This window comes from Puntigrus tetrazona, chromosome 25 (genome assembly GCF_018831695.1).
Source record: "Puntigrus tetrazona isolate hp1 chromosome 25, ASM1883169v1, whole genome shotgun sequence".
Lineage (NCBI taxonomy): Eukaryota > Metazoa > Chordata > Actinopteri > Cypriniformes > Cyprinidae > Puntigrus > Puntigrus tetrazona.
Genome location: NC_056723.1, coordinates 13540956 through 13565955, shown reverse-complemented (window position 1 = coordinate 13565955; position 25000 = coordinate 13540956). Strand labels below are relative to the sequence as shown.

The following is a 25000-nucleotide window of genomic DNA, read 5'->3' as shown; positions in this document are numbered from 1 at the left end:
TGAAGCAAGGGCATTTTCATGATATTTCTAATCTAATTAAGTAGTGTCTGGTTTTCATAATTAATGCTATTCTCAGCATTATATAATGTAGAAATGTAACAAAGGTTAAAAAATCGGGTTTAAACCAAGACACAATTTGTCCCCTGGAAGAGCTCATATCCTTGTTTTGTTTTGCAGAAAGCTCAGTGTCAGAACAGGAAATGGAGTGCATAAGGTGGCACAGGGGATGAATAACAAGCCGTAGTGACGGGAAATCTTCAGTTTTATGTGCCTTGATAAATGCCATGCCTGCAATGTATTTCCAGTTTAATTGAATTTTGATGGCTGTGTGACTGTGTTTCTGTGGCCTCTCACCAGGGTCGTGTCGCTGAGTCTCTCTCTCTCTCAGCTGAAGGTAGAAAGTGAAGTAATTCTGTGGGTTTCCTCCTTTTAAAAAAAGCGTGAAGTAGATGGTTTGTGGTGCGCTGGTAGATCGAGGCAAATTTGTTCAGCATAACTGTAACTAAATTGATTCAGACCTCTATATTAAGCACAGGCGCCCTTATGCATTAAGTGAACGGTAATTTTGGCTCGCACACTTGCGCATTTTAGCAATAAAATACAAGAAGTCTTGCCTCATGTGAAATATCATCGGTCCAAAACAGTGTTTACCATGAAGTACGTTCTGATTGGCTTTGATTTGTGTCATGTGTAGCACTTGAATGAACCAAACATGATAAAAAAGGTTGCTTAATTTGTTAATCAACCATTTAATCACATTTCCAAATTCTATCGATCTATGCACACATAATGTAATGTGTGTGTATATGTATATGTTCTTAGCAATGCATAGAAGTAGAAAACAAAACAAAAATTTGAGAATCTTCCTATGATTTTTAGTTGCTCTTTAATCTCCCGTGCGCCCGTGGAGCCTGTTATTGATATGGAGTGTCAGAGGAAATAGAATCTGAGGCTTTTAATGCGCATTTCATGTCCGTTTTTGATGAATCTGTTTATCGGCTCTGTAATGAACACCAGGTATGGTTGGTTAGTCAAATTATTGAGCATTATTAACCTTGGATGAAATTCACAAAGCAGGGAAAAAACTGATGTAACATGCAAGAAAATTACAACTGGGGATAAAAGGTTCGATAATGATTACGATCTCAATACCACCCGGGTGAGCGGCCGGAATGCATATATATATGTTTAAGGCCTTTTTACGGGCTTTTTAAAAGGAGGGAGGCTTTTTAGAACGGTTAGGAAGACCCGAATGTGAACTCGAGTGGTTTATGGATCGCTTCGCTTTTACTATTTTTCCAGGAGCGGAGATATTAAAGTTGCATGACGACTCTTTGCTCTCTTCTTTAACAATGGCAGTGATGGAATTAACGGCGCTCCCGATCGGCATGAGGGGGATGCCTCGGGGACGCAGTGACCGTTGCAAACCTGCGGCACGATGAAAAATGACGCTGGGATTTAGCCGAGGCCACTTGGGGGTCAAAGACGAAGTACGTGAGCGAAGGGCGGCCGAGGGCAGCCGGGGGCAAAAGCGGCGGGGGTAATAGAACGGCGTGGGGCTGGTCAGGTGGAACTCTGCTCCTCAAACTCCTGTAATTACAAACCATACATTTCACTTTGGGCCGTGACAACGACTCCCCCAATCCCAAATGAAGATGGGGCGGGGGTTATTAATGGCGGAAATTAAGACTCCCTGCACCACACTTCTCGTTTTACCCCCAAAATATATGTTTCACCTCACCTGCGGTCTCTAGCCCCGCCCCTTGGAGATGCTTCACGACCTTATATGGCCATTGGGACTGCCGTTGGCCGGATAAACCGTTAGTCCCGCCCTCAAACTCAATCATTTGTTGAGAAGTCGGATCAGTCGAATCGAGCTAAAAGTGGAGTTTGGAAACGGAAATTCTAATCATCTACTTTAGCAACCACATGCAATATATTAAAAAAAAAATATGTGCGTTTTCCATCAGGCCGTGTCACAGTAGTTTGTTCTGCAACATTAGCAAATCCCACTTTCTCCCTGTGTTTGCTCTTTGCACAGCATTTTGGTGTCTGTTCTTCACTGCAAATTTCTTTTAACGTAGAGCAAGCCGTAAAACAAAAATAAAATACTTCTCTGACTAACAGTTGCATTGACAATGAACAAATTATTGTTGTTATTCTTATTATAGCTAATGTACAAATATAACCCGTCATGTAAGAATATTTGGATTCGATTGCAGTTCAGTTCTGGCCTGCGACATTTACAGATCCCGCTGTAAATCTGTCTAATAACGCAGAAAAAAAACCTTTTAAAACGACAACGGAGAACATTCGGAGTCACGGAGGGCAAAATCGACGAGAATCGTGTTGTCGAATTAGAGCGTTAATCCGTCCGCTCTTTGTGTTTGTCTTGGATTGTTGCCCCGTCCTTTTCGCTCTAAAACGCACATGTCCGCTAGAGACCAGGATGTGACCCGCAGAAGAACTTAGCAAAACAATAAAACCATCAGCTGACCCAGAGGCCACCTCTGGAACATCCCGTCTTCATGGCACCCGCGCAATGCGCTGCGCTCCGAAGCGCGATCTTTAAGGTTAGAGGGTTTGTTCGGATCACCGACCCTCGCCACCAGCAGTATTACGCTTGTCCAAGCAAACATCAGTAAAAGTCAATGCGGTGATCGCATAACTGACTGACAGCCGTGCTACGTCATGCTAATTTAGCTGGATTTCTCTCCCGTCGCGCGAGGGGTCTCTCTGCCCCTCGTTGACGAACAAGCGGAGTCATTACGTCCAAATTAATGTCAAGCCCCTCTTATTTTCCATAAATAATACATGGCGGGTCGCTGTTGTCGTTAAACATGTTCTAATTTGTTCTCCATTACAAAAAACAACAGTGTTGATTAATTCACACTTCAAGCTGAACAACCGCCGCGATTTTTACAAGGTGACTGCGAGCTGCTCTTTTGATCAACGCTAATGCGACACTTTTTTCATTAATGCGACAATGAAAGCGCGGCGCTTAATTGTCATATTATGGATTTGCTAGTAAATCGGTATTTTGTTTGGTGGTTTGCTGGCAGGAAAGGCATTTAAATTCTCGCGTCTCTTGTTTGTATTTTGGTGTCTGTTTCTCGGGAAGGAAGCCCCTTGTGCAGATACACACGGCGTTCTCCATTACTCCTAATAAGGTGTCATAAAATTGAATTCCATGCTTGGTTTGTCAGAGAGGAGTTCTTATCCTACTCCAATTTTGAGTTTTAATGGGTAATACTCCTTAGCTCTCTCCTCACAATTAGGCCTCCTAGTTACCTTTTAATGAAAATCAGATTAAAACATAATCTAATTAAAGTTCATTTTAATCCATGCTATCGTCCCGACTGTCTGTGGCTCGGAATCACGCCGGCACGCTGTCAAACTCGGTTAGTTTGCATAGAAGAGGAAGGCCAGACTATCAATCAAGGGTTTTTACATATGTATGTGTGTTGGGAAAACTCGTGTGAAGTGCATTTCCGATCCCGTTTCCTTTTTCTCTCTTTTTCGGCCCGGGGTAAATCTCGTGAACGCGCGCCTGGGTCACATTCCCCTTTAATATCAGAAGGAAATAAAATTGTGTTCTGTATATGTTTAAACTCTGTTTAGGCCTAAAAAAAAAGTCTAAGGTTAGAGTTTAAAGTAATATGGAGGTGGAAATCTCTTATTAATCCATTAATCACAGAACTATAGTAATATGCGTATTTATTTATTAAGGCCAAGCTAAAACAGAATATGCTGTGCAATTATATGCCTATTCAAAATAAATCAATCGGCCAATCATCAGGTTCTTCTGTGCATAAAAGTAAAAATCGATTAAATCATTTAAAAACGATTGCTGGATCCGTTTCGGTCTTTGGGATTGAATGGCGCAGGCCTCCCATCATGAGTGAACTTGAGGGGAAAAAGTGAAGCAAAAAAAACTCTGACATGCATGCAAGTGTCACTCACAATCAGTGACAGCTGTCAACTTTCATATCCACTGATACCCATAATTCCCAGCATCGGAGAGGGTTCACAAGAGCGATGGAGTCATGCCTCTCTGTTTGAGCCGTGTTGGCCTGTCAGGTCTTTTCTGAGCCATGACAGTGTAATATGTTTTACAAGCAGAATGGCCAAGGGTTATTTCACAGTCAGAGAGAGCAGGCAGGCCAGCCAGTAAAGCGCCGCTGCACGGGGGAACAGCCATGCGGCGACGCAGCACATTTAGTCCACCTGCTGGCTGCCGCCACTGCTCCCGAGTGTCGAGGGAAAAGCGCGAAGGCCAATTTATTTCCGTCTTTGTGTCTGGTTTACGTTAATGGGAGATTACGACAAAAGCAGCTTGCGAAGAGAGCGCGTATCTGTTGGCGTTCACCGCCGGTTCGCTGCAATTAAACTTTGCTTTTAATGAGCGAATTTGGCTGGCGGAAATGCAAACGCGCATCTGAGGATTACGGGGTTAAAAAGCCACAAAGCTGAAAAGTCTTGCCGACAGGACAGCAGTTTCCTTCACCCCGGTGTTGTGGGACGCTGCAAATTTAGAGGTTTGACCTTTTGTGTCCTTCGTGTGACGGCAAAATAGACCGTTCGCCCCATCTGTAATTCCCTCAGATTTTTTTAACTTGATTATTAATGTCGGACCTGCAGACTTGAGCCATTGTTATGAACTTGAGGCTTTTTCTCGCAGTATCTATTCTGAGACAACGTGTACCTTTATGACTGGTGCCCACTCCGGGTAATAAAGTGCTGATGCCAGCTTAAGAGAAACTTTAAACACACTTGGTGTAATCAAAGGCACAATGCAAAACGGCAGGTCAGCAAAACCAGCCAAAACAATACCCCAAGTCCCCCCTAAATATAACCTTTTTCGGTGAAGCAAATGTTTTGTTTCTGCCTTCCCCGTACCGTATATATATTTAGATCATTGTTTCTACCTTTTGGGTTTGACTGACCCATTTAGACCGGCGATTTCGAAAATTAATTTGAGAAACCGATATGAGGCAACCATCAGAGCAATTTCTAAATGAAGCCAAAATATCTTTTACGCTCTATGATGGAGCGTCTTATCGCATTAGCTTTGAAGTGCTTTAAGATCATGGGTTTTGCGAAGGAAGTCGATATGTAGGACTTTACTGGTCCCCTTTTAATGATTTATTCTTTATTTTTGTTACTTTTTCTTAATCTGTGCTTTTTTTTTTCCCAAAAGCGCAAAAAAAAAAAAAAAGAAATCTAAAACAAATTGGCCATTTACTTAAAATTGCACAAGATATTAAGACCTGCGTCTGAGAATATATATATATTTTTTTAACTATGGTAACCATTTATTTTCTTTTCCCCCATGCTTTTTTTATTTAAATGATGAATCTAAGTATTTGGTCGAGCTTATGTTTTAAACAAGAGGATGATAATTAGTTAACGAGGCAAGGACATTAAACCCGATTCAAGTTACATTATATGTTTTTGAGAATAAGTTGTATAATCTTACACGGCTTTTCAAGAAAAATAAATTGAAAACAGGTTTATGGAAATATTTTAGCCGTGTACATGTCTTCGCAATAGACATTTTGGTTTTCCGTCGTAGAGGTGCCTCAGGGTCTTGTCCTGGGTCCAGTTTTATTTCATTATCCCTGCTGAAGCTATTGGAGTTTCCGTGCTTTGCTTTGATTAGTTTTTATCATCGAAAATGGACTTGATTGAGTTTTATAAGAGCCTTTGGCTTTCTGTCTAAAAGAGAACGAATCCAAGATATAGAATCCAGGCTCGGATTCAGCTTCTGCAAATAACAGCAAGAGCACTGTGAAGTTATCGTAGTCGAGTGACTTATCTTAATCATTTTATATCTCTCTTCCACCATCCTTTTCATACCCTCCCACACCCTATCTGCAGGTTTTGAGACTGCCCGATCTTTCGCTCTTCATGGTGCTCATGTGATCTTAGCGTGCCGAAACCAAAGCCGTGCCAGTAAAGCAGCGAGTCTGATCACGGAAGAATGGGTGAGTAAGAACACACTCACACACACACATACTCCTCCTGCAGTGGGACGTCGTCTTGTGTGACCTTTACATTTCATAAATCACGTTTTGTGTAGCTGGCATCTCTGCCTTCTCATGAGTCACACGATTAGGTGGAGCTTTGAGTCATTAGCGCTCTTCCAAAACCTAGCGAGCCGCTTCACCGTCTACTTCCTACGTAGTCAGCTGCTGTCTATGGCGGCATCCTAACTGACACGTAACCTCGTATGTAACCTCTGCTGATGAGAGTTGAAATGTTCGTAGGTAGCAACCGTTTGCGTTCCACGCAAATGGCGCTGCCGGCAAATTAGCGTTGTCAAAAGGACCGACTGCGATACCAGTCGGTACTGGCATTTTGAAAACGTCCATTTCCCGTGATGGTTTAAGCACCGTTGAGCGGGTTCATGCACACTGGATGAAATTCAAATATTGTTTAGCGTTTTTTGGCGGTGATGAGTAACCGATTGAGTGGGATATATGCATATCATTGCTAAAACTCGTCTTTACAGGTTCATTGCAGTGAATTCTTGGAGAGCATTTTTGCCTTTTTGAAATGTAACTGAAACACAGTACGTAAAGTGGTGCAAGTTCATTTTCTTTGGCGCGTTGAATACTTCAGAGGATATTAGCGCCAATGGCTGTTATGATAAAACAACAAAATGCTTGCATTTTAAAAAATATTTTATAATACATAAAGACTACGATAATAACTTAAGTTTTAATAACCATTCTAATTCCTTCACACAATCTGCACTAAAACTATAACAATAACAAACAGAATAAAAAAAAGTGGTTAGGTGTTTGCTTGAAACAAGATAATGATTAGAGAAAACTAAAACTAATACAAGATGTCTCTGAGGCGAAGTCACGTCTTACAAGGCTTTGCTTTTCAAGTAAATTTAAGGATAATTTTTGCAGATTAATAAAATTATTCTTAACAGTGCAAATAGTTGTTACCTGTTGGAGGTGCCACAAGGTCTTTTCCTGGGTCCGGTTTTATTTTATTGTCATTAAAATATTGCTATTGAAGTTTCCTTCTGTTTTTGTCACTTAAATAAGGACTCGATTTAGTAAAGGGATGGTTTTAATAATCATTCCAGTGCATTCGTGAATGGGAAAGTCAGCAATATCAGGAAGAACAATATCATTGGAGTCACTGTCAGATGATTTGTTTTTTCCTAGTTGATGACTTTTAAAGAACAAAGAAAACTAATAAAAACATTGAAATAACTAAAAATGTATAGTTATCATTATTATCAGCAGCGTTCTCGCTTTGTGCTGGTCTTATATCTGCGTTTTTGGTAAAATACGTTTCAGGCCATAATCGTCATCTAGAACTTCTGGTAAACATCCTTAATTTTAAGTAAAAAAATAGATGCTGCTCTTGTAGAAGACTTTTCACATCAAAAAGCGAACTTAAAATCTCAAAGATCCCCTCGCTTTCAACTCCTCTTTTAATTTCTCACTTTTACAGTCTAATTCTTAATTAATATTCGTCTCGTCTTGAAGTCGCGTGGCAGGGTTTTTGCCCGTGGCTCTGCGCTCGCAGCCCGAGCCGAGACCGATCTCTCCGATAGCCTCCATTATTAGCGGGAGGGGGGGGCGCGAGGGCCGTCTGATAATTAACTTTGATTATTGCACTAATATTGTGGCGCTCTTGACACTCCCCCAGATTTATGAGTGTGAGAAAATAAACAAATGAAATGTAGGTGCTGGAGCAGAAAGAATAAGCTATTACGAGGTGCCGTAATTACAGCCATCCCGAGACTTGGAATTAGTTGATTAATTACAGGATGCCAATGGATTACAGGGGAATCTAAAGTGTTTTAAAGCAGTGGCGATATCTAATTGAACAAAGCCCCCTCTCGACGGCAGATAATTCCTCAGCCCCGACAGCTTCAAATCACGACGTGTTTTAATAAATGTAGCAGCTCCGCTCCGAGGCATTTTACAAGCGCGCCGCAACCCGCCGGTTGGAGAGACGGTGCGGAGACATCCGCAGAATCCTTTAATAATCAGAGTTATTAAAGAACATTTAAATATTAAGGCAAATTACCTGGCAAAAAAAAAAAAGCCCCGGACGATCTGATTAATGTTTACCGACACCTTGCCGGCGTTTTTTAATTTTTCATTCTCTAACAATCGTTGCGAAACGTTCAAATTTAATTCTCCAAACACGAGCCCTCGCGACTCCTCTCGTGAGGAATGGGGAAAGTAATACCGGAAGATGGCTTGATCAAGTTTTAAGATTTTCATATTCTGATTAAAAAATATCGAATTTGATTTGACTCCTAAATCGCGGGGATGAGTAATGGAAGGTATGATATCGGAATAAATCTCATCGACGGGGAAATGCATACTTACACCTCAGGAACGATATTAATAGATCCGGGGAAGGACGGGACAAGGAAATTAATCGTTAAAATGATGAATGCGCTCTCCGTGTCTTCCCACGCTCTCACGCTGAGGTTATTTTGATAAAGATGTATGTTTTGGACTCCGCGGAATGAAGGGTCATCGCGTCTACTTCCGAGGTCGCTTGGAAAGCCCTTAGGCCTCGCCGGAGGAGCGAGGGAAGAACTGGTGGAGAGGATTGGCGTTGAAAGCGTATCGCTGGCAGAACAAGGATCCTGTCATAAAAGCCCATAAGTGATTCTTGAGGCACGGGGTCAAACGCTGCACAACTGTAGGAAATAATAAATGATTGGATGTAAATGATTCATTTGAGATGCATCTGTAAAACTTGTTCGGAGGCGTTTTAAGTTTTGGGTCAATCTTGCGCTTCTTCTAATTTCACCCCTTCACCCTAATATATAGTGTTTAATGTAGAAAAAAAGTATGTATATGTGATGTATATGTACATATAACATTACATAATAAATTCTTTCTCTCTCTAGCTGTCTGTCTATAGAGACAAACAAAAGGATAAAATATCATTTTTCCTTTTAATATTTTAGTTGCATTTTAATAGGTGCACAGTGTACTTTTGTACACTTCAGCTATTTAGTCCTCAATCCATGATTTATTTAAAAAATTTATTTTTTTATGTTTTCTGCAAGTGCAAGCGACATCGGCCCCTTGTGATACGCAGCTCCATCTGCTGATGTCATTTCCTGCGCTGAAACATTTGCTGATTGTCCTGAGAGAAACAATGGTTTATTTATAGAGGAGGTCAGGTTGCCGCGCAGATCTCGCTGTCCGTGTGAACGAGCTTACTAATCACGGCGTAAATGCCTTCGTTTTCCCGTTTTCAATAATCGCAACCAGCGAAACGCGCAGAGTCACGCTGAATCAGCATTCAGCCCCTCGCTCGCTTTAACCCCTCGGGCCGGGATCCCATCCATCTCCGCTTCCCAGATCCTCCGGGCTTATCCGCGGACAGAGGTGCCGAGGGTTCGTCCGAGCATCATCTCAAGGTCAAAGCAAGTTGTGAGGTCGGGGGGAAGTGCAGGGCCACCTTTTTCAGGGTCGCCGGCTCGGTTCTTCACCTCTTATTGTTGATAACGACGTATTCGTCCGAGCTGTGAAGCTCAGATAAGCCCGCGTAGGTTCAGATTCTTAGAAGCGCAGACGTTTAAGGAAGGCGTTTGAGCGAGTCTTACAGTAAGAAGCACACTGGTGGTGTTTATGGGGTTGAGCGGGTGGAGGTTTTATGGCGTGCGATGGGGCCACAGTAAAGACAGACAGGAATTAAACAGCAGATGTGCAGCAGAGCAAATAAAAACAGCCCTGCTGGCTCGTACAGTGTCTGCTTTTCATTCATCGATCAGTGTCTTCTGAAATTTGAAATTGTATAATATGTGAAAGAAACCGATACTAATACGTAAATGGACCCCTTTATTTTATTTTAGTTTTAAATATGAATTGCTTAACTTATTAAAAATAAGAACACTTCTTTTTAATCGCATTTAATTGCAGTTTCCGAAAATTTCTTAAATTAAAAAAAAAATAAAATAAGAAATTGACAGACATCGTTTTATCTCATTGTGTGGCGTTGACTTACGAATACGAATTTCAGTTACCGAATTAAGTTTTGTTTTTCGACTAATCTTAAGGGAGAAGAAAAGAACATTCTTAAATCCTTTTTAGAGTACGAAATATAATAATTCTTAACTTTATTCAAGTTAGAATATAGCGATAACGCATCGGATAAGAATTTTATTTTTAAGAATTTGTATCCGTCTCGTAGTTGTTCATTTGTTTTTTTTCCTTTTTACCTTAAATCCTACTGATTTAGCTTTAAATCGAATGCATTGATGGCTGGTGATAAAAGTTGCATTGGCAAATATGCTATAGTGGAGTACTTGAGAATATTGTGCTTATGGGTCGAGTCTGTGCTTAATTTTCTTGATTGTCTATAAAATTCTGCTGATGTTTGATTCGTGATCTCGGGAGAGAGGTTTAATAGAGTCCCGGGAGGGATTGTTTCGAGATCAAGGCCTGTCTAATGTCCAGCAGAATAACTTAACCACTTTTTCCCATTTAAGAGCATTAGCTGCACTTTTTTTTTCCCCTCCTTGTGTCAAAATGGTAATGAGGTACTTTGTAATCGTGTTAATTGCCTACTTCGTGTTAGCATGTGTTCATTGTTTCCGTGAAACAGTATTTACAATCAAGATGAAAATTAACCCACGGCGCGTCGGCTGAAGATGCGTGGTGTTGTGTTGTTAGGGTGAGCTCTGGAACCAATTAGGGCAGGCCCTCGTCTCCACTGAGGGTTGATGGGAGGAAAGCTCAACCTTGTAATGCGTAAAAAGCGCATTAACATCGCGGCGGATAGACAGGTCTTTGTAATTAGATAACTGACCGTGTTTAGACTTCACGGTCTTCAGACGTTGTTTGGTAAACGCAGCCCCGCTCCTGTCATGTTGGAGCGCTAGCACTGAATAAACCATAGAGGTGAGGGGAAGCTTAGTCAAAGTAACCATTCTACTAACGTCAATACTTTTTATCTGATTTTTAGCATTTGCTTCGGGCTGTTTGGGCATGGTTCGTTCAAGGAATAGTTCACCCAAAAAAGGAACATTTACTCACCATTTTTTTTTTTTTCACATTAGATTTGGAGAAATGTAGCATTGCATCACTTTCTCACTAATGGATGCTCTGCAGTGAATGGGTGCCGTCAGAATGAGAAACAAACTCATCTACGTCTTGGATGAGCTGAGGGGGTGAACATATTTAGCAAATTTCCATTTTTGACAACTGTTCCTTGAACCATATTAGAATCTGATATTCTATATTAGATCTGATCTCTTTATGCACTCCCACTGGCGGTTGACTCTTATTGGTCGATACTCCGTTTCACTCGTATGTACCTCGCTCTACAAACAAAAATTGCTTTTCATAGCAACTTTAAAACGTATTGTTCTCATGAGATGCTCGCTTATTATGCTCAGTTCAGTAATTATCTCTCTAATTGGAGTCAAATAAATTGTGCGTCTGATCAGTGTAATTATAGTATAGCTAATACTTTTTATATATATATATATATATATAAGTTGCTTTGTCTGTAGGTTAACTACGTTGGGGAAAACATATATAAGAAGCTTGTAGCACGCCAAAGCTCCCCAAACACGGCCATCGATGATATGTCTCTTTGCAGACATGTTTGCATATAATTGCTTTGTAGTTCATTTGAAGCTATGAGGAAAAAAACCATTGTTTGACAAAAATAATTCAGTATTTAGTCTGGTTTTTGGGTAGAGAGACAGAGAAAGTAAATATCAGGGCTTTGAAGTGTTTAAAAACCGAAAACAACATGGGGTAAACAGATGGACCAAAAAAGTGTGTTTGTATCAGCAGAATTAGCTGCACAAAGACGGAGGCTAATTATGTTTACTTTGCCACTGCTTCGTGTATCCAAGTTATTTGCCAGATCTTGTAGTTTAGTCTTTTAGTCTTCCGTTTAACCTTTGATGATGTAACTGGAGGCTCCCGATCTCGGCGCTCCGACTCAAATATTGAACAGAATATAATTGAGGTCAGATCCGTGCACCTCGCTTAAGTGGAACGTGCAAAACAACAGCTAATCCACGGCAGGAGGAGGATAACCAAAACGGGATCGTGCACCGATGTTGTTCTCAGCCTGTTTTTTTTTTTTGCTTGTGGAGCAGGCTGAGAGAGTGTGTTAGATTTGGAGCTGGATTTGTTTGGAGGAAGAGCCTGGGAGCATGTGTGTAGTAACGTCCCGTGTCATGTCGATGCGCGGGGTTCGGGATGCTGGCCTTGATCATGGGTGAAGGCCGGTGGATTCAAAGAGGAAGTGACATGTCTGAAATGCTGACCGAGGGTATTGCTGGGCACCCCGGGGCCGTGGGACGCACTGCTCTTTTGAGAAGGGCTCCTTGAACCTGAGTGTTTGTGTTTTAGGAGAAGGCGCTAGATAGAGCGCTCTAACAAGTCAGGTTTGGAGTAATTAAAGGGTTGCTCAACCCTAAAATTACAATTTTGTTATCAATGATACCCTCGTGTCGTTCCAAAACCAAAGCTTAGTTTGTTCTCAGAACACAATTTAAGATATTTGGATGAAAACCAGAAGTATATTGACTGTCCCATTTGACGACCAAATAATGAACAGAAAAGTATGACACATCGTCAAAAAAGTCCATCTGCCTCCACTGGTTCAATCTTAACTTTATTAAAGAGAATACTTTTTGCGCACAAAGAGAATAAAAATAACGACTTTTTCGACAATTCGACTTTTGCCCGGAGAAAATAAAAAAAAAAAAAATCAGATGATTACGAATATGAAAAAAAACCCCAAATACGCATATTTCAGACTTGGTGCGCAAGGACCTTTACTGTATCATGTGACACTGAACACTGGAGTAATGATTCTGAAAATTCTGATTTAATCAATCTCATTTTACAATATATTCACAAAGAAAACTGTTATTTGTTTAAATATTGCCGTTTTATTTTACTTTAGAAAATGGAGCCACTGTGAGCAAAGGAGACTTGCTTGACCCCAAAATTAAAATATTAATCACATTAATCGCCAAGCTTATTTTTACGTCTGTGAAACACAATTTAAGATATTTTATATGAAAATCGTGATGCTTGTGAGTGTCCCATTGACTGCCAATGTCATGGTCCAGAAAGGTATCTGTAAGAACAAGCCGTCCCAACCAAGCGTCTTAAAAACCAAACTGTACCTGATTTTTATAGTCACTCAGTCAGTCTCTTCCAGTCTAAGTGGGCCATTCGTGGTCAGTGTGGAGTAACTCTGGTCTGCAGTGAGTGCAGTCGTCCTCTTCTAACGGCTGCCAGTGGTTGAAGGTTAAAGAGTTCACTGCTTTTCACCTTGCTTTATTAACTTGCCTCTAAACCCTTCATCTGTTTGGTGCCAATGGGGTTAATTAAAAGATTTAGGCAAATAATTACGATGAAAAGTTCATATTACTCCATTAAATGATGTGCCCTCTTTATTTAATTAGAAATATTACCTAGAATAGATCTAGAGCACTGAATCAAGACTGATTCAATGTTTTAATACATTTATCCCAAAGATGCTGTTTCACCGTAAAACATTTATACAGTGAAAAATGACACTACGAAGGCAATAATACTAATATTAGGCAGTATTAATGAGCCTTATCATGTAATAACGGATTATTTATGTATCTTTGTTATCTATTTCAGGATATTTATGATGTAAATTCAAAAGATTAACATTAATAGGAAAAAAAAAACACTGGTGGAAATGGGAGGCCTAAAGCAAAGAAATTCTCTAACAGCATGCTCGTGTTTGTAATATACTCTGGGACTGAGCTTTACGGCTTCATTTGCTCAAGCGACCCACATACATATTTAGCAGATTGTAAACATAGGGCCAAAGGAATGAGTAAAAAGCTCAATACATCACCCATCTTACAAGATAATCCAGCTATCATTACAATGGCGTGGAGCAGGGCTGGAACTAGATTTAAAGCAACTTGTATTTTCACAGACTCATGAATCAGACAGATTAGGAGGAGGATTAATTTAAGAAGTGCTAGGCTCTCTGTTTGATAGAAAGAAGAGAGTGTTGAGAGAAACTAGAACTGGGGTTTTCTGTGTTTTTTTTTTTCTTGTATTAAATGTGTATGATTAAATATGCATAAATGTGCATGATTCAGGTTTTTTCTATCATTTCTAGTAGTTTTTTAGGTCTGTCATTGATAGTATATTTGTCTGTTGGTCTCTGTCTGTCTCTATCATCTGCCTGTCTGGCTGTCTGTCAATCTATTTAGTGGTGTATATATATTGTTGTATAATATGGCTTTATGGGTAATGTGCTTTTAAGTGATTACCTCCAACATTCACTACATGTAAACGGTACCTTATTACACATGATTAATAAATCATTCATTTATATAAAAATGAAATTTGATAAAGAAAAAATAAACTTAATAAATACTATATTAATATATGATAGTATGCTAATAGTGGCAGAAACACTGTTTCAAGTATTTATATAAAAAAGTGTGTCAGTTATTTTTTATTCACACGTTTCATACCTTTGTGGTGTTACCATGATTCATTTTTGGTACCAGATGATATTTTGGAAGCGAGTTCAAAGAATACCAAGATAATACCGTGGTACACATTTTCCATGATTTTTGCGGCAAACATTATCATAGTACCATTTCTCCCTCCTGTCATTTTACTCATTGTTTTCCCTGCTCAGTTACAAACTGCCGCATTTCTGTGATAGTCTTGTATTGTTCAGCTCTGGGGCCTAAATGCATGCTAGCCTGGGCTGCTGTCGTAATCTGGCTTTCCCTTTCCACTCACTCTCACATAAAACAATATTAGCCTTTCGTCCCCTGCAGACCTTGGACACAATAACCACTTTCGTTTGGAGGAAAACACACCCAAACACTTTTGACACCTCTGGGCCGTCCAGTGCACCATGGGTATATGGCCGGCTACAGGTCAGGGCAAAAGGAAAGTTTGTTTCTTTTCTTCCTTCCTCCGATCCTTTTTTTTTTTTTCTTCCTGCAACCTGGAGACAAAATGAGGGCTTAACCTGTAATGTTCTGTACAGGTCCCCTGGTGGCAGTTGAGCTTTTAGTGGGGGGAAATTACAGCGCTGCCAGGCTCTGCTACGCTCTGTGGACTGAGACCAAGTCTACTGCGGTTCGTCTGTATTACATGGACGTACGGAGAGCCATGAGATGGGAGTACGCTTATAAAAGCCTACCGGTCCAGCCAATTTTACGAGAAACCTCAGTGTAAATGCACAAGGAGTATATTGTTGAATTTTGGTTTGAACGATCATTCCTCTTTCAGATCTCACCGTAGTAGAGTTATTCCGTGTAAAACGCAAGGGAGAGTTTCTAACCCATCATTACAAGTCTTGATGCTTGTAAATGGATGCTCCTCTACTTCGCAAAGATGTATACCTGGTGGGAAACCTTGCCTCTAACCAGCCAAACCATGCGCTTTGCCCCTGATATAAAGCAGGCTAATTTGTCCTCACCCCTTGGCTCCAGCTCTGAAGAGCTGCGCGGCCAATGGACGTGCGTCTGCTTGGCTCTCATTAATTTCTTCATGGCCTGTGATGGATAGTTTGTGTTTATTCTCTGCTGGAGTCCTACACACTGAAAATGAGTCATTTTAAAGCATTACGTATTCATACACCGGGCTAGCGTAGTGCAGAGAAGAGAACTAATTGTTCACAGAAAGGTGGTTGTGATTAACATAGGTCGATTCGCGCGAGTCTCTCTGGAGATGAATGTTGGAAAAGAGCTGCCAAGTCCTGCACCTGTTTTATCAACCTCAGTGCTTAAAATGTGCTGCTGTTTTTAAAGACTGGTTTGTCACCAGTGTTTAGCAATTATTAGCAAAAAGCTATTCCCCAGTTCCCTACCCCAAAGTCAGATATCAGCGAGGGCCTTGGTCTAAACATTGGGACACTGATGACTCAATTAATTCACGTGAATTTATCAACAATTTTGCTGTAAAACTACATGACTGATATTCTTCTGGTATCATTTGTTTTGTTTATGCATCTTCATTGTAGCTGTTAAGATAATGCATGAAATATGAGCTCATTCTTCACGTTTCAAGAGGCCTACAGGGATAGTTCCCCCAAGCATGAAAATTCGGTCGTCATTTACACATCCTTGTGTCTCTTCAAACCTGAGCATGTTTATTTCTTCTGTCAAAAAACAACCATAAAACGTCAACTGTACAAGTCAAACATGGTGTGTAAATGATGTCCAGCTGTCTCTTGGAGACATAACATTTGACGGGATTCAACATTTCCGGTGGGTGAACATAGCAAGCAGTTCACTGAATTAAAAGTTTATATACACACAAAATTTAGACATGCTCATGACATTTCTGATTATGCTTCCATAAATAAGTGGAAAGTAGCAGTCAATTGCATACTTTCCAGACATTTGAAGTTAAACAAGTTATGGTAGCATGACACGGGCACGCCACGAGGGCAGCGGGGCTAGCTGAAATAGCCTGAGAAACAGTGTTTTAAATCATTAAGTTGTCTTTTAGTAGCTGCCATATTCAAGGCCCTGTCCAGATGCTGTTTTAAGATTGCTCTCTCTTAGTGTAGACAGACCTTTAAGAGGCTGAGGAGAAGCCGTAAAGTGGATAGATTGCCCTCGCAGCCTCTGTCTCTCTTTATTGGCTGCGGTAATTGACATATCCTTGTCATTTAGAATCATCCGCGCGTCGCTCGAAAGTTAATTGCTTCCCCCTCCGCATTTGCATGAGGCTCACCTCTGAAGGGCATAGCTGCCCATTAATATTGTGTCATGATGAATTATCACAAATAAAGCCCAACATATTGATTAATGATGGCTGCCGGCCGATCCCCCTCTCCCCCCGTCTGAGGGGAAAAAAAAACATTGAGGAAAGACTGGGCCAACTCTTCAGAGGAAGAGAGTGCAGTGATGAGGTTTGATTGATCGAGCAAGATGTTGGGGTTTGGAGTCAGGAGCTTATGGGATACTGGGGGTCATGGGATATGATGGATATCAGGTATTCTGATATAGGTGTGTTTTATGTATTAACATCTACATTCCTTATTAATTTGGGTGCAGAATATATTGAGAATTCTTTCATGCATATACAGCATAAGAGAAAAGCATTGTTGGTGACGAAGGCCTCAAGGATGTGGAAGCTTCCTGCAGATCTTTCCATGAAAAATTAACTAATGTTTAGAATTCATCCAAATACAAATACATTCTGATATTTGTGACTTAGGACTCTTCACAGGGCATGCTATTCTTTTGCTTGCCACTAACTGTTGTACCTCTAGAATCGACAAGTAGGCAGTACCATCAACAGACCTCCATCTTCACATCCATGTCTCAAGGTAGGTGTATCCAGACCAGTAATATGGAAGCCTATACAAGTTTACCCGTGCATGGTTGGTGCTGATTGCCTTGTGGGCAGCACACTGACATATAGCACAGTTGCGCTACGGATGTCCAGAGTTCGAATCCCTGCTTATGGACCTTTCTTGACACCACTTCGCTTCCTCTTAGCGCTATACAATCCAATTATAATAAAGCCAAAAACAGCAAACATTAATCTTAAAGACTTTACCCGTGCTGGAATGAAGGTGCTTTTCAGCAGCTGAGTTTATCATAAATTGTTCTTTCCACTGTCAATGAATAGTCAGTCACCGAACAACATCAATGCCACCCTTTTCTGTCAGTCTCCACCCTGCAGGCATGCCCTTCAACTGCAGTTGTAAAAGAAAAGGGGTGCCATAAGGATGGACTGCTGGCATCATGTGACAAGGTGCGGCTATAAATTGCAGATTGCGCCTATGTTTAGTAGTCTACTCTCTTTTTGGTACACAGTGTTGTCCTCTGGAGTCCAGGAAGAGAGTGGGTAAAGAAGGTGTACCATTACTAAGATGAACAGTTGAATCCATGTTCAATTTTATGAAGCAAGTGGATCCTGCTCATAACCCTTAAATCTTCACCAGATTGGGATAATTGACTCGTTAAGGAAAAAGAGCATGTGTGGTAACCATACTTTGCCATTACTTTGACCAGTCTCACCTGCGCTTGCCCAACAACTGTATTTCCCAACAACGGAAAAACACAGTTGGTCAGTCAAAAAGGTGTTCACTGCACATTAACTCTTTGGACACTTAATTTTTTCCATCACAGCACTTATTGACTGCTTATCTTTTATTGTTTAACAGAAGAAAAGACCTTTTGAGAATTTTTCACTGAGGAAACATACTATAATTCAAATTTTCTGAACTTTAAATTCTCTGTAATTACTATACATTTTTTACTTGACTGAGGCTGTGTTGCTTGCTGTTTTCCTTCAGCGAGAGTAAGCGTGACAACAACTGCTTGTGTGTCTTGTTTCCGCATGCGTGTGTCTCTGAGTGTGTGCGGATGCCATGCTTGTGATGAATGCAGCTCATTATTCCGTTATAGCCTGCCGGACTTCAGCAGAAGTGGAGAAATGCAGACCTGTCCTCACAGTAAGTTGAGAGACGTGGAGTTCCTCTCATTAATGGCGTCCCACAAGGATCATAAAGCAACAGCTCAAAATGCAAAAAGAGTCTTGGGAGGAGGAGTATATTCTAATGAAGGAAACATCTCCAAAGTCGTTTCGGATATTGGTATGGGCCAGGCGGAGGAGAGGGCCAGGGGAATAGGCAACTCCCTCTCATTTACAAAACTAAAATATTCCAGGTTACGAGCGTAGGCCTCTCAAGTTCATTAAGCATGTAAAAGAGCTTCTAATTTTGCAGGAAAACAAAGCCAGCAGTTTTGGGAGGAATTTGTAAGTGATGATTATAAAGTCTAACCCTGTGAAAGAAGAAGTCTCGGCAGTGGATGGGCATCAGTTATACAAGCTGATTACACCACGAGGGGGGGAAAACAGACCCAAATGTGGCACTTGATGTCAGGCTGTACGGTTGTACCGCTTTGTCATTTTATGGTTCAAAAGAGTTATTACAAGTGCCTACCCTTGATGTTTGTTTGTGAAAAGCCTGGTCTGATGCGTACTTCATGGTGGTGTGCTACCCAACAGTCCATGCAACTTGTCATCAAAATGAGTCATAGCAGATTATACTCCAGGGACTGTGTTGACTTTGCTTGCAAGTCCACAGAGTGTAGGCCAGGATTCCTCAAATCCAGCCCTGGAGGTACCTCCCTTGCAGAGTTTAGTTTCCTCCCTAATCAAAAACACCCGAGCAAGCTAATCTAGAGTTACTACAGGTAGGTAAGTTTAATCAGGGTTTGAGCTGATTCTGGATTTGTGGAACGGTGTCTTGTTTGCCAATGCAATTTAAAAGGATACTCACAAGTGCCCTTTTGTGAAGCCTGAACTGGTACACCATAGACTGTAGTTAAACTTAAACTGAACCAATGATTGTAGTGCCTCACTCATCGTTTCACGGAATTATTAATAATGTAGATTTGTAGGTGGAATGCAAGGAGTCAGGACACATCATTTTAAGATAGGATGGAAATATGCAAGCAGCAAGGAAATAGATTTTGAGATTTTTGTTATATTTCTGGTTGAAATTGTGACAATGTTCATGCCTTTTTACCTTCACAATTGATTATAAACTCAGGTTGTGGGATGACAAGTCGTTGGGAATTTTTAAATGTTTGAGAAAACTAGACAAAGTTTTCACGTTCATGTGTCCTGTAGAAGTAGACTAATAATGTACTGGGGGACGTAGCATATCTTGTTTGCTTGTTATGTTAGAGAATTGGTTTGTCCCCTGTCCATGGTGCTGAACTCTATACAGCAAGATATTTTGGGAGTGATGTACTTTGGGAACCAAAACTCACCTCCAGTAATGCAAGTTTTTTTTTTTTTTTTTTGTTCTACAATAGAGTTTTTCCAAATCTATACACCTTATATCTCTGTGCCTTGCCTCCCTATATCCTCCTCCCGGCTGATCCCTGCGCAGTCTCGGTTGGGAGAGGGCCCTAACCACCTCCTCATTCATCACTCAGCGTTTGAACCCTCTGCTTTTTGGGCAGAAAAAAGAGGTGCAGCACTTTTTTTTCCCTGTTCTTCCATACTCCCGGTGCTCTTAACTGGTAGTCTGCGCTGGATGCAGCCAGCGGAATTAATTGCACCCTGTTACTGGAGATCAGCAAGTTTGTGCGATACGCATGCTGTTCAGCCATATGGCTGCCCACTAGGTGAAGAGTTTGATTAATGTTTCGAAGCCCTCCTTTTTTGTACGATTTTTTTTTCTTCTTCCTGCTAATATCTGATCCCTAACCATCACAAAGCCGCAGCTCTGTTTTCCAGCTCTTTTTGTTTATTCCTCTTTGACTCACGTTTGGCTTACGCATTGCACCTGCCACCTTATGTAATGAATAGCACAACTTTTCCATATTGCAGTCCCATGCTTTTTTTGCTTTTCTGTATGTTTTTATCTTTATGTAAGGTCTACTTTGAAGGTCTTTGATACAACTTTGTGCTCTCAAAGAAAAAAAAAAAAAAAAGAGAGAGAACGTTCACAATGGAACACAGACGTTTCTTTATTTTTACGCTGTATTTGCTTTGTGGCTTTCACATATTCCATCTATTGTAAATCTTTATTTAAAGTATCTTTGTTTTGCTTTTGTTGTTACCAATCAAAAACTATATCTGATCTGTTTTTCACTCTCTAAGAAAACACTACTTAAATTGTCCTCTTTAATTTGACAAAACAGCCTTTGAGGGCATCGAGAGGGCATGAGCTATGTCAGAGATGCTTGTCCCAACACCAACTTTTTGAACAAATATAAAAATGTAGGATTGGGGTTTTCGGCTTTGTTTTAATCACACGAGTATTCTTTCAGTCTTATTCTCTCATTTTGTTCCTGTCTCTCTATCTAGGCCTCTCTCATTAAGTGTGGCTGAATGTGGCCCAGTAGGGCCTTTGCGAGAATGGGAGTTTGGGACGGCCTGCCCTCATGTGGCCCACAATCTCCTGAAGTCTCTTTCCTGGCACAGTAAATCTACCTGATTGTGTTGTGTACCCCAGCTCTGATGGGTGCGTTTCCAAGGTGGTGAAGTCTCCAAAGAGCCACTCTGAATTGCAAATGGTGGCCATAACTCAGGTGTAATGTAGATCTTAGCATGGATGGCCAGTCATTTCTCTCCATTTGGACCAGATGGGACACTCGCCCAATATCACGGAGAGAGAGGAGGGTTTTATTGTCTAAACATTGTCTGCTATGTGTCTTTACTTCGGAGAATGTGAAAAACAATATGGAGAATGAAAGCCACAAAGAAGGATATAGAGAAAGAGAGTTGATGAGTTCATAATGAAAGGAAAATTCACAGCAGTGTCAAACTTTGGTGAGTAACCTAAACACGACCTTGTCACCATGATATTCTCAACTCAATCTCATGGCAATTTGTACATATTTTCCGAAGGTAGCTGTTTCGTACAAATTCGTATAACCTCACTAAATTTCATCTATGTAAGTTTTACAATTCGTATGAATTCGTACGAAAAACCTAATTCCTTACCCTGTTCCTAAATCACTTGGGTCTAGCTAAATCATACAAACTCGTACAATAAATTGCATAAATTATATTTTCTTTGAGGTCCCCATTTTGTACGAATTCGTACAAATGACCTTCCCTTAACCTCCGCCTAAACCTACTCGTCACTGAGGTCTAGACAAATTGCGCAAGTGAGGTTGTACGAATTTGTAAAATACATACGAATTGGTTGTGAGAATTGGCTATTCACTTAAGAAAAGTAGGAATTCGTTTTCGCTTTTAGGGAATCACACTTGAATCATTCGCTAATGAAGTAACAAAGGAGGAAAGAATGGGGGTGGCTGTTCCATGTGCATTGAATAGTTTGCGGATGCAAATTTAAATCCCTCCTATTATTTTAATAATGTGCATTTTACTGCTTTGCATGGATCATTTATTTGCAAACCAGGTTATTTTTTAGAAGGGGGCTCAAGGGTAATTTCATGCTTTGAAGCATTTATACCTATAACTTAATGAGGAAATTGTGTGTTGTGTTGTTTCCTGTAGTATGCCTCGTTCTGCTCATCGAAGAAAGGTGTTTATTTTCCAATCGTTCCTCTTGTATAGCTTGACTCCGATAGGTTGCCCGATTGTTTGTGGCGATTGTTCTCGTTTTCCTTTAAGACCAGTCTCGGCAGCAGAGTCAGAGCAGCCGCCCAGTCCAACTCGATTAGCTTCATTATTACTCATTTTGTCCTGAAATAGCAGGGAAGTGTTGATGAACTTCGGAGGGTAGTCTGTCTACCCCGCGAGACACTGCAGACCACCGTAATGCGGTTATAGGTACGGTGAGGGAAGATGTCCGTGTCACGAAGATCCTGAAGATCTCTTCTCCCGCCAAATCAAATTAGGCTGCATGAATTAAAGCAATAACACGATTTGTTTACAACGCATCGTTTATTTCCTGTCAAGCGGTGCTCCAACGGCAGGCAGCAATTCTCTGACCTCTGACCTTGTCATGGTTCACAAGCTAAATTTATTACATTGTTCTGTGAAGTTCATCATTACATGGGCACTGATGGTATTAAACATACGTAGTTTGAATGCACAAGAGTCAAATGTGCTTGGCTATGTGCTTTCATCATTAGCCTGTTTTTAAATCACATTATTATTCCAATTTATATTCAAAGGAAGGAATTGAACTTTATAAATTGACTTAGCGTAGCTCTAAAACAACTAAAAAGATGGGGAAAATAGACGGATAGAAATTATTTTTAAATAACATATGAAACTATTTATGTAATACATAAAGCTTATTAATCTGTTACATTTTATTTTTAAAAAGTTTAATTAAAATGTATTTACGGAAAAAAAAATGCCTTTATATCACAAATATACAGCTAATTTATCTTTGCTTCGCAATATGTGTATTTATTTTTTTTTTATAATTGAACGAGTCAAAAAATGAAACATAAAATGCTTCCATCTATTTTTGATCTTGGATTCAATTACCGCAGTGTCTGTTTCATAAGAAAATACATCATTTTTAATACACGTGTCATTTGAAGTGATGATCAAAGAGAATAAAAACACAGAAAAACCTCTGGTGCTTTTAAAAATGTTTTATGTCTGGATATTGAAATTTATATATTAGATTGTTTTTAGAAAACTACACATTTTGAAAGCATAAAGGAAAATTACACGAAACCTGATTTGGAACAATGCAATCATAAAGAGAGCGGCGTATAAAAAGAAGAAACTCATTATTATTATTTTTTTTTTATTTTTTGTCTCTGGGAGCTCTCATTTTGCTGACATTAACAATATGAAGTTTTGCACAGCGTGGTGACATTTACTCTGAACAGACTTCATTTGGATCTAACACAGGCAATTGATACGTCCTTAAATCTCGGCCACCGTATCAGAGAGCGCAAAACCTGCAGAATTGCAAAATACACCTGGTGTAAATATGTAATTGGCGGGGTTTATTCCGAGCTCTCAGATATCGGGGAGCGATAGGTGTTGCATTAAGATCTGGTTGTTAGGATATCAGGGAACACAGCAGATGTGTCGCTACGTTTTGCACCGTGTGCAGATCTGAGGAAAATTGGGAGTAAATCTCTCAATATCTGCTGTGATAAAGACACATTATTTCAATGTACTTCACTTCCTGATGCAAATCAAATTTTTCCCTGTAGGGCAGATAGATGGAGAGAGAGAAAGAGGGAGAGAGAGGACAGACACGGGCTGAGGTGATGATGATGATGTGGGCGGAGTTCATGAAAGATGACAGGAAGTTGAGGGGGTGATAATATGCTGATATTATTCGGTATTGATATGATATATGATATCGATCCGTTTGAAATGAACCGTGTTTGAACATGGAATCATATGGCTGTTTTTCTCCTGCACACTCACAGGATGCAGACGCGCTCAGTGAAGACTGAGACCTGCCACCATTTTCTTTCAGAAATCGAGTTAAACGTATCTTTTTATTCTCTTACTGCGTTATCTTGATTTTAATTTTGTTTCATTTTTTGCATTTTGTTTTCTTCCTGTTCCTGTGTTTTGTTTGTTTGTGGTTTATTTTAAATTGTTATATATTTGTTTCCCTATTATTAATTTTTATAATTCTATGTTTTCTTTTGTTTCTTATTTCTCCTTTTTTGTGTGGCTCAATTGTTTTGATTATGAGTATAATGTGGCGTAGAGTTTTCTTTTTTTAAATCAAGTTTGGTTCGAAGAATTAATTTACATTAACCTATTAAAATAGCAGATGAAATTGATTCATAAGTCTTAATACATAAGTCCCGTTTTACTGTCTTTTCTCTTTTATATTCTTTAATCACCTAATCAAAGACAATATCATGTCTGATGTAATTTTATTTTATTATACATTTTTATTAATATTTAGATTTTTTTGTTTCTTAAATTAATTTAATACGTAAATTAGCAATACACATTTCTGCAATGTATATTCAAAAGTTTGAAGTTCGTTTATAAAAGCGCCTTCTGTTTCTAAATACAGTAATAAGGTCAAATATGATTTCAATTGAAAATATATATTTTTTTCGTGAATGTCATATTCCTTCATCAAAGCTGAGATTTCAGCATCATTACTCTTTCAGAAATTATTTTAATGATGGTTTGCTTTATTGTTATGATGCGTTAAATAGTTATATTCATTATTTTTTTATTATTTGGAACGATGCAAAAAAATATTTACTATTACTGTTAAAATGCACCCTGGCTCAATAAAAAATAATGAATGAATTAAAAACAAAACTCCTTACTAAGCCCAAACCTTCGTGTTGTAGCGCACATGCAACAATTTACTAAATAATAATTGAGTTCATTAATAACTTTCTCCGTCGAGGATGTTCCTGTAAAGGAGATTTAAGCGAACGTGTTCCCGAAGTACGGCCGGGTCTCGGGTTTTCCCAATCCGGCTCGTTTCTTCCGTTTCCCAGCTGGAAAACGATTCCGCGTCCTTCCATATCCTCCTCCGTATCTCCAACTGTTTGATTTGCGACTTGATTTTCGAGCGAGAGAGAGAGCAAACCTGTAGATTA

At 39.9% G+C, this 25000-nt stretch overlaps 1 protein-coding gene across 2 annotated transcripts in view; it reads left to right on the top strand.

The window, feature by feature from the left end:
- The window catches only part of wwox (WW domain containing oxidoreductase), a 175578-nt gene that overhangs the window by 8299 nt on the left and 142279 nt on the right, over positions 1–25000 (top strand). For both annotated transcript variants that reach the window (XM_043227631.1, XM_043227630.1), the window contains exon 5: positions 5881–5987. In XM_043227631.1, the coding sequence (XP_043083566.1) occupies positions 5881–5987 (107 nt within the window). The remainder of the gene's footprint in view (positions 1–5880; positions 5988–25000) is intronic.